We start from the raw sequence: 15,896 nt of genomic DNA on the forward strand, positions 1-15,896 counted from the left end.
GACTGTCGGAAGGACAGGGCAACAGGGCAACCTGCCACTGCATGTGGCGAATAAAATTTGAACTTGAACTTGAACTTGAACATTTCATTCATAATGTTGTAAATCCAAATCCATTATGTAGTCATGATTTGAATCCTGGGTTGTGCGAAATCCCAGAAATAAACCCTAGACAATGCATATCTGTGAACTAAGGTGTAGGCTTATTAGGTTATGTTGTGGTCAACCTCGCGTTAGGGGATGGGTGTTCATACTGGAGTGCAAAATGAAAACCAATGGAAGATGGACAAGAAAAGTTCAAAGCCATCAGGAGCTCCACAGGGAGTGTTCACCCAGGGCGCCAAACAGGCTAGGACCGCCACTGCCTGTAGGTATAAATCTTATATGTCCTCAATTGACAGTCCTGCCTGGCACACAAATTGTCACTTCTGCCACTCTTCCATTGTGTATCCGGCAGGAAACGTCCCTCCCAATGATGGGAGTAATGGCGTTATAAGTAATGGCGTTACTAATGGTGTTACTTTTTTCAGTAACCTAACTAATTACTATTTCTATCGCTACAACGCCGTTACCGCCACTAACAAAAAAATGTGGTGCCGTTGCGTTACTATTTTTCAACAAACAGACGGTTGAAGCTGTGTTCAGCTTACCGCACGTTATATCAGTTGTACGGAATTAGCTGTCTACGTAAGTAATCTGAGCGCTACAGCTTTAAGTAGCTGCGCGCACAACACCTGGAGCTAGGGGGCAAAACAATCGCATGAGTGCTGCTGTTTGGCTGAGGAAGAATAAAGTAGTCGTGGTAAACCAATCACATGGTAAATGGCCTGTATTTATATAGTGCTTTACTAGTCCCTAAGGACCCCAAAGCGCTTTACACATCCGGTCATCCACCCATTCACGCACACATTCACACACTGGTGATGGCAAGCTGCATTGTAGCCACAGCCACCCTGGGGCGCACTGACAGAGGCGAGGCTGCCGGACACTGGCGCCACCGGGCCCTCTGACCACCACCAGTAGGCAACGAGGGAAGTGTCTCGCCCAAGGACACAACGACCGAGACTGTCCAAGCCGGGGCTTGAACCAGCAACCTTCCGATTACAAGGCCAACTCTTGAGCCACGATTGCCACTTCAAGATGACAAAGCAACAAGGTGCTATATACCAGCTTTTAAATTGTGTTGATAGGCCACGTAAAACCAGATAAACAATGATAAACAATATATACGTGTGTTTTTTCCTGAATACTTTCGTCACGTTTACTGTCTAAGGACAGAGCAAGCAAGCACTCTCTGCTCATGACCAAAAAATTAAAAAAAACAAAACAAAAAATACCCCTTTTGTGTTGGTGGAAATATGTACCACGTCGACCAATCAAAAAATGATATGGCAACATGACATTTGGTTGTTTAGGAAGAGGGGGAAGTTTTAGGAGTGTGTGAGAGAGAAAGAAAGAGAGAAAGAAAGAGAGCAGAAAAAAGAGAGAGAGCGAGTTCTGAGATGTGAGAGATTTGTGACATTTAGCGTGTTTGGAGTGTGTAGTTTGTGATTGTTACAGTAAAAAATATAACTTTTTCTGCTATGTTTTTTGTCTGATTTTAGATCAGTTGTGTTTATACAGTATGCCAAAATGAAAACATAGGGACCAGTTGATCAAATCCATATTCTCTAGGTTATAGAGAACAATACATGCCTGCTAATCAGTGCTCAGTAACACCCAATCAAAACCTGTGATTTTCAGTCACAAACGCTGGAGCTCAGACGTCTTGGACAGTCTGTCACAGGGCGAGGTTCACACTTTAGAGGCCCTCATCATGTTAGTCATACAGGGAGACAGAGAGACCTCTAGTGGTGAGTTAGTCCATGACATCTTTCAACTTCATGTCTAAAATGTATTTAATCCAGTCTAGATGCTCACTGGAGCATACACTGGAGAAAGTAAAGAAGAGGAAATGTTGACTGTGGTCCTCACCCTCTCTGACTACCTGTCACTTTACTCTGATGCTGACTGGCTATTTCCGCAGAATATTTCTACTTGTGAATCCAAACTGCTGCTGCTCCATCAAAACTCATCAGATCATCAGTTAGCTCCATCTGCTGGAGAGACCACTGACTTACATCATCTGATGTGTGTGCTCTCTGACACTGACCGGGTCTTTCCTCACAGGTTAGACTGGTTTTGACATCTGATGTCTCTCTGAGGTTATGAGCATGTGACACTGTGTTAAGATCAAACACTCACAGACTCCAGGACTGACGAGGAGAACAAGCAGCTGCTTCTCCCCTGATGTTTTGTCCACACAGGAAGCTGTGAAGTGCCTGGAAGCTGACCTGAGGTGAGTTCAGCAGGTGAGAATCCTTCCAGAGAAATGTGAACACGTCTGTGGATCACTCTCACTGTACGGCACGAGTGCTTCCTAATGCTGACTGGCTGTGTGGGCTCGTCAGTATTAATCCAGTGAAGAATCTGAATCTGAGAACACTGATTTCAGAATCAGGGGTGTGTATTTTGGTGGTGGTTGTTGTGGACTGTAGTCTGAGTTTGAGTCAGTGGTGAAAAATGCCGGGAATGTCTGAACTGGTTTGACACTTTAGAGCAGCTTAAACTTATTTTCTAAGAATAAATTCTCAGAGTTGAGTTGTCTTATAACAGACTTGGATGCACTGAAGGCCTTTTTGTTCCACATGTTTAACCTGGAAACGACCTGGAAAATAATAATATAAAATATAAAATTTTATTTATATAGCACCTTTCTAGACAGAGTCACAAAGTGCTCCACATAAGATAAAAAGTCATAAAAAAGTAAAACAGACAATATAAAACAGGCAAAAATTAACCAAAAGCTTTTTTAAAAGGTGAGTTTTGAGTTGTTTTTTAAAAACAGCTACTGAGTCCAGAGTTCTTAAGGTTTGGGGGAGAGAGTTCCACAGTCTAGGGGCCACAGTGGCAAAAGCTCTATCACCCTTAGTTCTCATCTTAGTCTGTTTTATAGCAAGTAAGCCTTGATCAGATGTTATAGGACACAGTGAATGGATTTGTATTAGTATCAGTGAGGGTAACCTCTGTCTGTGCAGCTACCCTTAGAAAAAACCCAGAAACCGCATCTTTATTTATTTCTATACTGGTGTGTCAAAACCTATTATTAAAGGTACAGGGAGGTCATCTCTATGGAAGAAGTTAAAGACAAGACCAGGATTCAGAGGTTTTCATCAGGATTGGATGTGCACCTCTGGCACACACAGTTCAATATCAAACCTGTCGACAGTACAGGTGTATTTTTCACAGACCACAGTTTAGATCCACAGCAGAGTCTCAGTAGCTCTGTAAAGGACGGGTTTCCGAGTTTTAATTAGTCTCTGAAAAGTTCTGACTTTTTCACTGTGTGTTGTTCTTATACCGCTTTATCAGATAATGTGGGCAACATGAAAAAATAACCAAAGAACAAAAAAATAAACACCAAAGTAAATCTACCCGCATTTTTATTTTACAGTATTTGAATTGTGAAATGGTCACATGTTAAATCCTGACTGTGTAAGAAACAGATGCTTGCATGTTTTTGCATCAAACACATTTTGGGGAATTACATGCAATGTGGGGATTATTGTAAATCCATCAACGCTATAAGACATCCAGAATTAAATGATGACTTTGTCCATCCTCTGCAACATTTAAACAGCACACAAATATGACGATGTAAAGGATGTTGTGCTGACTGAGTTTGTTGTGTCAGTGTGAAGGTGGGGCCTCTGTTATGGATCAGTGTGAGCACAGAGAGAAGAGAGCCCCTGCCTCTAAATCCACTCTGTGTGGGGAACATGAGAGCCAGAGGTGAGAGGACCATGTCTGACTGTCAGGACTCTTCTCCAGGTCACAACTCAGTACTCACATCACTGCTCCATCATTATCCGGACTCAAAGCTGTGTGTGTGTGTGTGTGCGTGTGTGTGTGTGTGTGTGTGTGTGTGTGTGTGTGTGTGTGTGTGTGTGCGGGTGTGTGTGCGGGTGTGTGTGCGGGTGTGTGTGCGTGCGCGCGCACATGCGTGTGTGTGTGTGTGTATTAAAGTACACAGCAACAGAACAGATCTAAATATCCTGAACCAGAAACAGAAACAGAAGCTGGACCTGAACCTGGACCAGAAACAAAACCTGGACCTGGACCCAGGGGTGTGTCCCTCGTGAGTGGACACTCTTTGCCTTGGTCTGAAACAGAGTAAGTTTGTCAGTGACCCAAAGATCGTACTCAGACCACAGATAAGAGTTTATTCTGACAAAGCATTAGCTCATTGACAATAATTAATCATTAGCTATTATTAATCTCTGGCTCTCTTCCACAGCGTGTCTTTGTCCTGCCTTTGTCCTTTGAGGTAGGTGTTGTTGTGATTTGGCGCTGTGTAAATATATTTCAATTGAACCCTAACCCTGTAGAACCAGGGTCTTTTCCATTAGGCAAACTCAGGAGGAAAGAATCAGATTATTAGGGCTGTCCAGCTGATTATGATGATTTGTGAAGGCAGACAGTTAAAGCTCTCTGAGGCCTTACTTGCTAGAGTGGATGATGATCATGTTGGAGGAGCTGAAGGTGGGCAGCCAGGTCTTTGTTTCCACAGTGTTGAGCTGATTGCAGAGGAGGCACAGGTAATTGACCAATTTTGAACTGAACTGGGTAACTGGGAAGCAAGTGAGAAGAGAGGATTACATACTGGAAAGACTAAAGTCTGACAGCCGGGGCGCTCCGTCATCTCAGCGTAGAGACGACAAGTCAGGGTTTCATACAGCTCATAAAATCAAAGTGTATGCCGATCTAACAGTGTATGTTGACTGGACAGAACAGGTCCTTCAGTACACAGGCTGAATGACAGGCTACACTGCAGCTGCACGGCTGCAAATCCGGGTCCTCCCTTTAGATGAGCTTACACAAAATACTGAACTAATAACTACCAACTGTCTGAATTAACCTAGATTTACAAGTATCTTTTAAACCTAAGTACCTACTCTTCAAGTTTCTACTTGATGTAATGATTTATTTTGAAATGTCAGTTGTCATCTCTGGCTGTGTGCCAGGTAGACCCACACACAGCCAGAGATTGAAGAGTTGAGAGTTGAACTGAAAAGACACAGCTTTTTTTTTGCTGGAACAAAAATACTCAACAACTAAAACATACAAAATGCCACAAAACTCAGGATGTGTGACAAATATCTACAGTCTGATTCTGGTTTTGTTTCTGTCAGGCTCCAGCAGCAAACAGCAGTCTCTCCTGTAACCAGCTCAATGTCTGTGCACTCAGCTTTGGCTTTTAATGGCCAAGCATCATCTGGAGAAATGTGAGTTACCTTGTGAGTGTGTAATACACTATGTCCTCTTTATGCTGTATAACTAGAACAATTAAAGTTCAAGTTAAAAAAAAATTACAACAATGTATATAGCTACCTCACCTCCACAGAAATGACGTAAGCTACTCAGTTTACCAAACAACATGTCACAGACAGCCTGTTAGAGAGTTATCTCTGAGATGCTGATGTGATAGCTCCCTCAGGACAAAGACTGAGGGACCAGTCAGAGAGTGGGCTCAGGGAGTGCTTTCCAGATACTTTAATGAACATTAACAGCAGGCCAGTAGTACACCAATTGGTATACTCAATGAGAGTATGGGAGTGCGTATGGGTGTGGTTTTAAATAACAAGAAAACAGGGAGAATAACAATCATTGCTTTTCAACATCACACACCAATAATGAATTACAACATAAATGATTAAATAAATGCTCTGGCTTAGGAAAATCTCACAGTGCCATTTTAAACAGGTAGAAAGCAGGAATATCTGCATATCCAAAACAACAGAAAAGGCCTAATATCTCAAAATTAGTAAAGATCAGCAATTAGGTGTTCAACAGAGCCCTCTAGTGGCCAAATAATCTAACTGCTATACACAAATCCGACCAGTATCAAAGGCTACGGTGGTAAGTTACATGCGTCTACCAATATCAATCAAATCTCCAAACACACTCCATATCATGTACCTGCCTCTGTATTTTTGTTGTTCTGTTGTCTTGTTTTTGTTCTGTTGTCCTAACCTATAATGTGCTACTCCTAATGTAAAACCCTCCCTTGTGTCATCATTTAAAAAACTTACACTGGTCACCCAAGGGACCCAAAATGGTCCTGCCCCAAAAAGTGCGATAAAAATGTTATATATTAATATTTATTTCCACTTTAAATGAGTCAGTCTTTTAAAACTACTTCTGCCTAAAATATTCATATCAAGTTTTAATTATATTTCGGGGGTTTTAACCCTTTAAATCCCAGTTTCTTTACATGAGCGCACCATTTTTTTAGCCGAAAAAAACAAAAGACTTAAGTAATATTTGATTGTTATTATAATTAGGCCTTTAGATGGTCCAAAGATTGGCACCAACATTCATTTTGATTGATCGTTATTTTTTTTGCAGGGGCAAATTAAAAAAAAAAAAAAAACTTACACTGGTCAACCTAGGGACCCAAAACGGTCTGACTCACGTTTGCACAGGAAAGCACACTGCTGGAAAACGCTACTCCCAGGCACTTATGGAAAAATGCCCTTAGGAAAATTTATTGATGTATTAATTACCACTACTGTTATAACAATGCAGCTGAAATATAAGGAGACTTTCTGACACAGCCTGTTCACATCCAGCTCCATGGATGTATCACTGCTCTCAGCGTCTGTGATCAGAGTTTGGATCAGAAGTAGGTGAAAACAAGGGCAGTTGGTCACCTGCCCACAGTGATGCCACCTGGAGGAGCAAACAGCATGCAAACGTTGTTCTTCAGCATAATCACATACAGCCATGATATTCACTGTTGGGTCTGTCTAGCACAGACCTACTGCTGGAACGAGACAATTCTACTACAACAGCAAAAGCAAGACGCAACTCACCAAAGTTCTTTGTCTTACTCATGCACGAGGGAGAGAATTGTGACGAGCGTCGTTCCTTCGCTTGACCCAGTTGCTCTCGTCTGCCCCCTCGTAACACTGCTCTTTATTACAGTTACATGACTATGCATAAGTTCATTAACATATGAAGTTTTACACAGGCATACATGTGAACAACGAGTACCATGTCTGTGTGTATGTATAGGCATGCGCGTGTGTGTGTGAGGGGGGGTCAAGTATGGGCTCAAATTGTGGTCATAAATATTTTGTACTTGTAAGTCAGGATTTGTATGTGTAAAAAGAATTTGTATGTATGTAAAAAAGATTTGTGTGTGGACTTCGCCAAAAAATACGTGTGAAACTCTGCACTCAAGTTTCAAGTTACAAGTATGAATTTTGACCCTATTTTTCTTCCTTTCAGCTGATTGGCCAATGTCATGTCAATCACAAATTTAACTATCCAATCAGAGAACAGATGGGTTTGGCTATTGGAGGGGTGCTTTATGGAGCTTCAGGTCCTTGAAGGAAATAAATGCCCTTTTACATGCCAGCCCAGCGTTTTCCTTCATCATCAGGAAGGGAAACAGTCTGTGGTGGTCCGAGTTTTGTGATTTTTGTGTCACAGATTTATGTGCTTAATACAGGGACCTCCAGAGACTTTTCAACAGTGCTGTGGACCTCGGAGGGCAGTGTTGTGGAAATGACACAGTCTCCACTAGTGGGGATAGTTACAAAGCTTTCTTCATTATGAATGAGCATACATGTTTTTATTGAACATTTGAAGAACCAGCAAAAAAAACAGAAACGCTTGTAGAGGACATAAAGTCAAAGATAGAAACGACAAGGAGCAGGTGCATCTAGTACAGATGCCGCAAAAACCCACAGAGCTCAGCAGCCAGCACAACAAATTCTGGATCCTTGGCTTTTAGTTAGCAGTTAGCATTAGCAGCACATGCTGCGTCCAATGTGAAAGGAGCTTTATGCTGCGCACTGTGACTCACAGCAATGCTCCCGGGTCAGCCCTGACTTTGTGTTAAACTAATCCTAAAGTAATAATGGTATTTCTAACCACTGATATACCACAACTTTATCCTTTCAACAGCTACTGAAAGTTAGGGGACCTAGCTTCTATCGGATATTTATATAGAGATCCTCCAGCTTCAAACTGTATTACCCTTCAAGGACCTGTGGTTCAAAAAAGCTCCCCTCCGACAGCCAAACCCATCTATTCTCTGATTGGATAGTTAAGTTTGTGATTAACATGACATTGGCCAATCAGCTGAAAGGAAGAAAAATGGGGTCAGAATTTGTACTTGTAACTTGAAACTTGAGTGCAGAGTTTCACACGTATTTTTTGGCGAAGTCCACACACAAATCTTTTTTACATACACACAAGTTCATTTTACACATACAAATCTTTTTTACACACACAAATTCTTTTTACACATACAAATTTTTTTTACACACACATAAATTCTTTTTACACATACAAATCCTGATTTACAAGTACAAAACTGATTTACAAGTACAAAATATTTATGGCCACAATTTGAGCCCATAGTCAAGATGTGACCCTGTGAACGACTCCCCAAAGCTGGTGCTAGGAGCGCAGTGGTCCACCTAAACAAAGGGCTCTTATACTTAAGCAGATACAGAGTAGGTGTCCTCATATAGTATAAATCAGAAAGAGAAGGTATGACCTCTCTCATGACCTTAGGGTGTGTGTGTGCATGCCAGAACACTCTGGAAGGCACACAGAGTCTTTACAGACTGCTAAGGATCAAACCTCTATCAATCTACAAACATTTATATACTTCTAAGCATAAATGATTATAAATTTCTATGCACAAATGACAATAATAAAACATAAACCCAACATTCACATTAAATACAGAGTGCACCTTTACTGTACACTTCCTAAAACTGAATGTTCTCACAGGGTTACCCAGCAGAGCTCAGAGGTTCCCAGTGGTCAGTCTGTCGTTCAGCATCAAACAGACCTGGATGCCATATTCATGGTGAGACCAATTAATGCTGTATCAATGACATGGAAGGATGCATTTCGTGTGCTAATTGGACACTAAACAGTTTTAGCAATCAGCTTATAGGTTCTTATTATTTCCTTTTTCAGTTACTGGAGATAAAAATGGTCAATTTTGTAAAGACCGAGCTGAGGAAGATCCAGAAAGTTTTGAGTGCAGATTACCCAGAATGCTTAGAGAGTCTGAGGGAGAATGATGAGATGTTGGAGAATGAGGACGAAGAGCAAAGGAAGAGTAGCAGAGTAGCATTTCTGAAGATCACACTCCACTTCCTGAGGAGAATGAAGCAGAGGAAGCTGGCTGACCATCTTCAGAGCAGTAAGAATCTTTTATTAGCTTTGACATGATGTGGAAGTTCTGGAAGTTTGTATTTCAAACCTCAGCTCATCTTTAATATGATGCAAAACATCTGCACCATTTAACTCCTCCTGAGAGGCTGTTTTATTGCTTTATTTTTCATTTATCTGATCGCATTAACTTATTGTAAAAATAACATGATTTTGTGATCCTTCAGGGACCCGTGCTCCAGGGTGCCAACATGAACTCAAGTCTAACCTGAAAAAGAAGTTCCAGTGTGTGTTAGAGGAGATTGCTAAAACAGGAAACCCAACCCTTCTGAATCAGATCTACACAGAGCTCTTCATCACAGATGGAGGGACTGCAGGGGTCAGTGATGAATATGAGGTCAGACAAATTGAAACAGCATCCAGGAAACCAGACAGACCAGAAACTACAATCAGACAAGAAGACATCTTTAAAGCCTCATCTGTTAAAGATAAACCAATCAGAACAGTGCTGACAAAGGGAGTGGCTGGCATTGGGAAAACAGTCTTAACACAGAAGTTCACTCTGGACTGGGCTGAAGACAAAGCCAACCAGGACATTCAGTTCATGTTTCCATTCACTTTCAGAGAGCTGAATGTGCTGAAAGAGAAAAAGTTCAGCTTGGTGGAACTTGTTCATCACTTCTTTACTGAAACCAAAGAAGCAGGAATCTGCAGCTTTGAAGACTTCCAGGTTGTGTTCATCTTTGATGGTCTGGATGAGTGTCAACTTCCTCTGGACTTCCACAAAACTACAATTCTGACTGATGTTACAGAGCACACCTCAGTAGATGTGCTGCTGATAAACCTCATCAGGGGGAAACTCCTTCCATCTGCCCACATCTGGATAACCACACGACCTGCAGCAGTCAATCAGATCCCTCCTGAGTATGTTGGCATGGTGACAGAGCTCAATGGATTCACTGACCCACAGAAGGAGGACTACTTCAGGAAGAGATTCAAAGATAAGAAGCAGGCCAACAAGATCATCTCCCACATCAAGATATCTCGAAGCCTCCACATCATGTGCCACATTCCAGTCTTCTGCTGGATCACCGCTATAGTTCTGGAGGATGTGCTGAAAACCAGAGAGGGAGGACCGCTGCCCAAGACCCTGACTGAGATGTACATCTACTTTCTGTTGGTCCAGGCCAAAGTGAAGAAGATCAAATATAATGGAGGCACTGAGACAGATCCATACTGGAGTCCAGAGAGCAAGAAGATGATCAAGTCTCTGGGAAAACTGGCTTTTGATCAGCTGCAGAAAGGAAATCTGATCTTCTATGAATCAGACCTGACAGAGTGTGGCATCAATATCAGAGGAAACTCAGTGTACTCAGGAGTGTTCACACAGATCTTTAAAGAGGAGAGAGGACTGTATCAGGAGAATGTGTTCTGCTTCATCCATCTGAGTGTTCAGGAGTTTTTGGCTGCTCTTCATGTCCATCTGACCTTCATCAACTCTGGAGTAAATCTACTGGAGAAACAGCAAACAATATCTAAGATGTCCAAAGTATTTAAAGACAAACCTAAACTGAAAGATCTCCACCAGAGTGCTGTGGATAAGGCCTTACAGAGTCCAAATGGTCACCTGGACTTGTTCCTCCGCTTCCTCCTGGGTCTTTCACTGCAGACCAATCAGACCACTCTACGAGTCCTTCTGACACAGACAGGAAGTAGTTCACAGTCTAATCATGAAACAGTCCACTACATCAAGAAGAAGCTCAGAAAGAATCTGTCTGCAGAAAAAATGATCAATCTGTTCCACTGTCTGAATGAACTGAATGATCGTTCTCTAGTGCAGGAGATCCAACTGCTCCTCAGTTCAGGAAGTCTCTCCACAGATAAACTGTTTCCTACTCAGTGGTCAGCTCTGGTATTTGTCTTGCTTTGTTCAGAAGAAGATCTGGATGTGTTTGACCTGAAGAAATACTCTGCATCAGAGGAGGCTCTTCTGGGGCTGCTGCCTGTGGTCAAAGTCGCCAAGAAAGCCCTGTAAGTGGATTTATGAATAAAACAACAACTTTTTATAGAACAAAGCGGCTCATTTTTAGTTGTTTTTCAGGTTGAGTTGTTGTAACCTGTCAGAGAGAACCTGCAAAGCTCTGTCCTCGGTTCTAAGCTCAGAAACATGTATTCTGGAAGAACTAGACCTGAGTAACAACAACCTGCAAGATTCAGGAGTTAAACTTCTTTCTGCTGGTCTGATGAGTCCAAATTGTAAACTGGAAACTCTGAGGTCAGGATGGCAGTCATTCAACAGTTACAGACAGTTCTGAGTTCTGTTTGATTCTTCTATTCTCTAATTGTATGATTGTCCTTTAACGTCTTGAATTTTGTGGCATTTTGTGGCATTTTTCTTCTTCCAGCCTGTCAGGCTGCCTAATCACAGAGGAAGGTTGTACTTTCCTGACGTCAGCTCTGAGCTCAAATCATTCCCACTTGAAAGTGCTTGACCTTCGCTACAATCATCCAGGAAAATTGAAAGTGAGGCAGGGACTCAAGGATCCACACTGGAAACTCAGGTATGGACAGGGCATGGCTACTCATTTAGTACTATTTTGGCTAATTGTTTGCTGATTTAATGTGTTTTTGCTCAGAGCATCATCATAAAGAAGAGCTCATTTTGGGTATTTCTGAATTTTAGCTAGAACAAACCCAAATTTTAATTTCCAGTGACAATATTTCACATATTGGAGGGTTTAACTGGTTTGCACACATTCCAGTCTGGGCGGACTTGGATTCTTTTAGCAGCATCCCAGTTTTAGCAGCATTATTGGTGGATAGCTGCTGTCCATATTAAAAAAACCCATTTTGTGCTCCAGTAGTACAGGCATTACTGAACACTGTCAGTAGTCTTGGCTTACACTGATAATTTTCTTAGATGATTTAGAACAACAATGTACTTACAAATATTAGATATAAGGAACAAATAAAAGATAACTACCTAATGTAACTGGGTCAAACTTGGAAGAACAGGGAAAACTCTGGTGCTTCATGTGCAACAGTTAGATCTCATGTTGAATAGAAAATCATTGTTACTGTGTTTCTTTCTCCAGGCTCGACCATGGTGGACAGCAGTGGTTAAAACCTGGTTTGAGGAAGTGTAAGTTTGACAAATGATGACAAATCAGCAAAATCCAAATTTTATCGCTGTGCTATAAGTTGATGTGTGCTCATCCGATCGTTCAGTCTGACGTCACTAGCCGTGTCTGGGCCTACACTCTGCTGCAGGTCCATATATCAAATGATCACTGTGGCATTACTGAGAGTTGAAAAACTGTCTAAAGTCTTTCATCTTTAATGAAATGATCAGCGTTCTGCTCTACCAGGTGTAACAACTGAGTTTAACATCCAGGCATCCATGAAAACGGAATTTATGACATTTAACGGAGTTAGAAGTCAGCAGGAAGTTAGCTCGCTAGCTTCCATCTAAATACAATATAGCATGTCCTGACTGTGGCGGTTTGGAAACAAATTAAAATGTACAGCTCTGTTATCACTTCCAACATAAATGAAGACAGAAAACTAAACAGCAGTGACGTTTGTAGGGTTACTGAAGTTTGGCTAGCTGGTGTATAATGATGTGCTACGTGACCGCTAGCGACACAGCTATGTTAGCAAAATATAAACAAGCTAACTTTTTTTCCACTCGATAAAAGTTAACGTGAGTGTTCTCAGTGGTCAGGAACAAATGTAATCGCATGGCAGGATGCTGTAAAAGGACCAAACTTCAGCCAGGAGAACAACTGAGATAATCCATCCACAATACGAGGTTAGTCATTCATATACATGCATGGGCTGTGCTGTAGTTACATCGTAAGGTTTTAAAAACTGAGCTTAAATAAATGATTAGCGGTAATAAAAGCCGAGGGAGGTCAACGGTGATCACTGACTTTTTTTTTAGGAGCTTTTTGAGATTAAATAGAAGAAAATACAAAGCATTAAACATGTTAACAACACAAAAGCCATATTAAATGCAGACTACTTTAGGCCCGGAAGTAGGATTCATCACTTAATAATCGGATTAATCCAGGTAAGGAAATCCCAGAAAGCGGATGCTCGTCACATTACCTGTTAATAGTATAAACCTATGAGCTACAATACCATACCCCAACACAAACCCCTATCCTGATGAGAGCACACAAGCTTTCTTTTAATATTTATGTATGAACACAAAGTAGTCACACACGCTGAGCCTACTGATAGAATACTAGAAAACATAAACACGTAGAATGGAGGCTGCTACCTGTTGAAGTTCAGGCTCTAGTCGCTGAGCTGGTGAGGTGTATGTCTCCTGAATCCAAACTGGAAGCTGGTGCCACAGAAGAGGGGCCTGAAAACTGAAGGCCCTCCCTCCCATCCTACTTTTAAATACTCTAGGAACAACAAGTGAATCTGCAGTGTGAGAGCGAAGTACTCTAATAGGGTGATATGGTACTATAACCGACCGTGGCTCACCGGGTTAGGAAGCGCATCTGTAACCGGAAGGTCGCCGGCTCTCTGTCCTGGTTATTGTGTCCCTGGGCAAGACACTTTACTGTTGGCCAGAGGGGCCAATGGCACGATATGGCAGCCTTGCTTCTGTCAGTCTCCCCCAGGGCAGCTGTGGCTACAACCGTAGCTTGCCTCCACCAGTGTGTGAATGCGAGAGTGAATGAATAGTGGCATTGTAAAGCGGTTTGGGTGCCTTGAAAAGCGCTATATAAATCCAATCCATTATAACGTCATTAAGATAATATGGGGCCTGATTATTTAAGACCTTGTATGTGCGAGGGATGACAGTGATATTAAGTTTTATATAAATAAAATGACAGAACATAATGAAAGAACAGACACTAGATGTGTCAGATGATAAACTGTATCTCTGCTGTGTGTTTCTCTCTCCATCAGATTTCTGTGAATTAAAAGTGGACATGACTTCAATAAATAAAAAACTCAAACTGTCTGACAACAACATGAAGGTGACCGTTGTGGAGAACAAGCAGCCCTATCCTGATCATCCAGACAGATTTGACTGGTGGAAACAGCTTCTGTGCAAAAATGGGCTGATTGGTCGCTCTTACTGGGAAGTTGAGTGGAAAGGAGGCAGTTTTATATCAGTGAGTTACAAAAGCATCAGAAGGAGAGGAAACAGTGCCGACTGCAAATTTGCGGGAAATGATCAGTCCTGGAGTCTGATGTGTTCTGACGCTTTTGGTTACTCATTCTGGCACAACAATAGAGAAACACCCATCTTCTCCTCCTCCTCAGTCTCTCACAGAGTAGGGGTGTATGTGGACTGTCCTGCTGGCACTCTGTCCTTCTACGGAGTCTCTTCTGACACTCTGATCCACCTCCACACCTTCAGCACCACATTCACTGAACCTCTGTATCCTGGGTTTGGACTGTGGTCCAGTGACTCCTCTGTGTTTCTGAGTCCTTTGTGTACTAACAAGTCTGTAGAGCTTGACTGTTTAGAAGAGGCAGAAACTACAAGTCGGTGGTATGAAAGCTGAATGTGGATGATGTTTCTTTTTTGTTTGCTTTGAATCACATATTCTGGGATTGATATGTTGTGATGTGATTTTGCTTTGCATGATTATCTCCTCACCACTTTACTTCAAACTCACTGATTGTTAACCTCTAATATAATAATAATGGATTGCATTTATATAGCGCTTTTTGAGACCCCTCAAAGCGCTTTACAATACCACTATTCATTCACGCTCACATTCACACACACTAATATCCCTAATATCAGCACATAAATATGTGGGGACATCTTTGCATTTTAAACCCTTTTCTGTTGACATGCTATTTTATCTCAAGATTAACTATTTTTAAAGACTATGAAGTTTGTGAATTAATGGTTACAGTTTTATGAATCTAAGAAAAATTTAAAGGTTTTAGTTCAAGTAATGTTAAAAGCTGTTTTACAAACTGCCAAAAATTGTAAATCATTCAGTAATCATTAATAAATCTTAAACATATCAAATGTTCCACGAGGGCAACAATAAAGTGTTAATGCTTTACTAATAATATTAACATGAGTAAAAGTCTATATGTTGTGTTTATTTTCATATATATATGTTGTTTGTTTATATTTGTCACCAGCAGTGTGGCTGATTATTTGACTCCAGCTGTTATGGTTAATTACTTTTTCATGATAATGAATAAATAAACTAATAGCTGACATGCTAACTTGCCTTGTTGTGCTTTGTAGTTGCTGTTTTAACTGTATTAACAATGACCGTGTTACTTATTAAGCTCCTCTTCTTTTTTTTTACTACTTTCTTTTTATTGTTTTTCTTTAAACATTACACAGATGACATAAGAGGTAACAACAAAACAAAGAAATAAATTAATAAATTAATTTAAAAAGTGAAAAAAGAACATGTTGGGTCACCATGTTTCTACAATTTGATCGTTTTTCATTATCAATGTGATGGTCTTTATCCAGTTTATGTAATCAGTCCATTTCTCCCACTTTCGATGATATTGATCTTCCTGAGTCCTTATTCTGTAAGTCAGTTGTTCCATAATTTGTATTTCGTCTATAATTTTGATCCATTCATCCTGCGATGGTGGGTCTATCTTGTACCAATTTCTTGTGATAGCCTTTTTACAGGCTGCAAGCATAA

General features: G+C 41.1%; 1 protein-coding gene across 3 annotated transcripts; it reads left to right on the forward strand.

Annotated features, from left to right (window-relative positions):
• The first annotated feature begins 2,198 nt into the window (after nt 1-2,198).
• LOC308397007 (protein NLRC3-like) lies at nt 2,199-15,447 on the forward strand. 3 transcript variants are annotated; one of them, XM_080882717.1, is made up of 12 exons: nt 2,199-2,335; nt 3,731-3,828; nt 4,063-4,209; nt 4,334-4,363; nt 5,229-5,321; nt 8,848-8,926; nt 9,040-9,268; nt 9,465-11,268; nt 11,339-11,512; nt 11,643-11,798; nt 12,333-12,379; nt 14,167-15,447. In XM_080882717.1, exons 2-12 carry the CDS (start codon nt 3,752-3,754, stop codon nt 14,769-14,771), a joined length of 3,441 nt encoding a protein of 1,146 aa, XP_080738843.1. In that variant the 5' UTR covers nt 2,199-2,335; nt 3,731-3,751; the 3' UTR covers nt 14,772-15,447. The 3 variants fall into 3 exon arrangements, with proteins under 3 accessions (XP_080738843.1, XP_080738845.1, XP_080738844.1); XM_080882718.1 differs by having other exon boundaries at nt 2,247-2,348; XM_080882719.1 differs by lacking the exon at nt 11,339-11,512.
• The last annotated feature ends 449 nt before the right edge of the window (nt 15,448-15,896 follow it).

The sequence above is a fragment of the Rhamphochromis sp. 'chilingali' genome (assembly GCF_963969265.1).
Source record: "Rhamphochromis sp. 'chilingali' genome assembly, chromosome: 5".
NCBI lineage: Eukaryota > Metazoa > Chordata > Actinopteri > Cichliformes > Cichlidae > Rhamphochromis > Rhamphochromis sp. 'chilingali'.

Coding starts and splice junctions, on each gene's coding strand:
- LOC308397007 (XM_080882717.1), top strand. CDS start 3,752: ATGGATCAGTGTGAGCACAGAGAGAAGAGAGCCCCTGCCTCTAAATCC. Junction 3,829..4,062: donor GGGGAACATGAGAGCCAGAG/GTGAGAGGACCA, acceptor TGTGTATTAAAG/TACACAGCAACAGAACAGAT. Junction 12,380..14,166: donor AAAACCTGGTTTGAGGAAGT/GTAAGTTTGACA, acceptor TCTCTCCATCAG/ATTTCTGTGAATTAAAAGTG.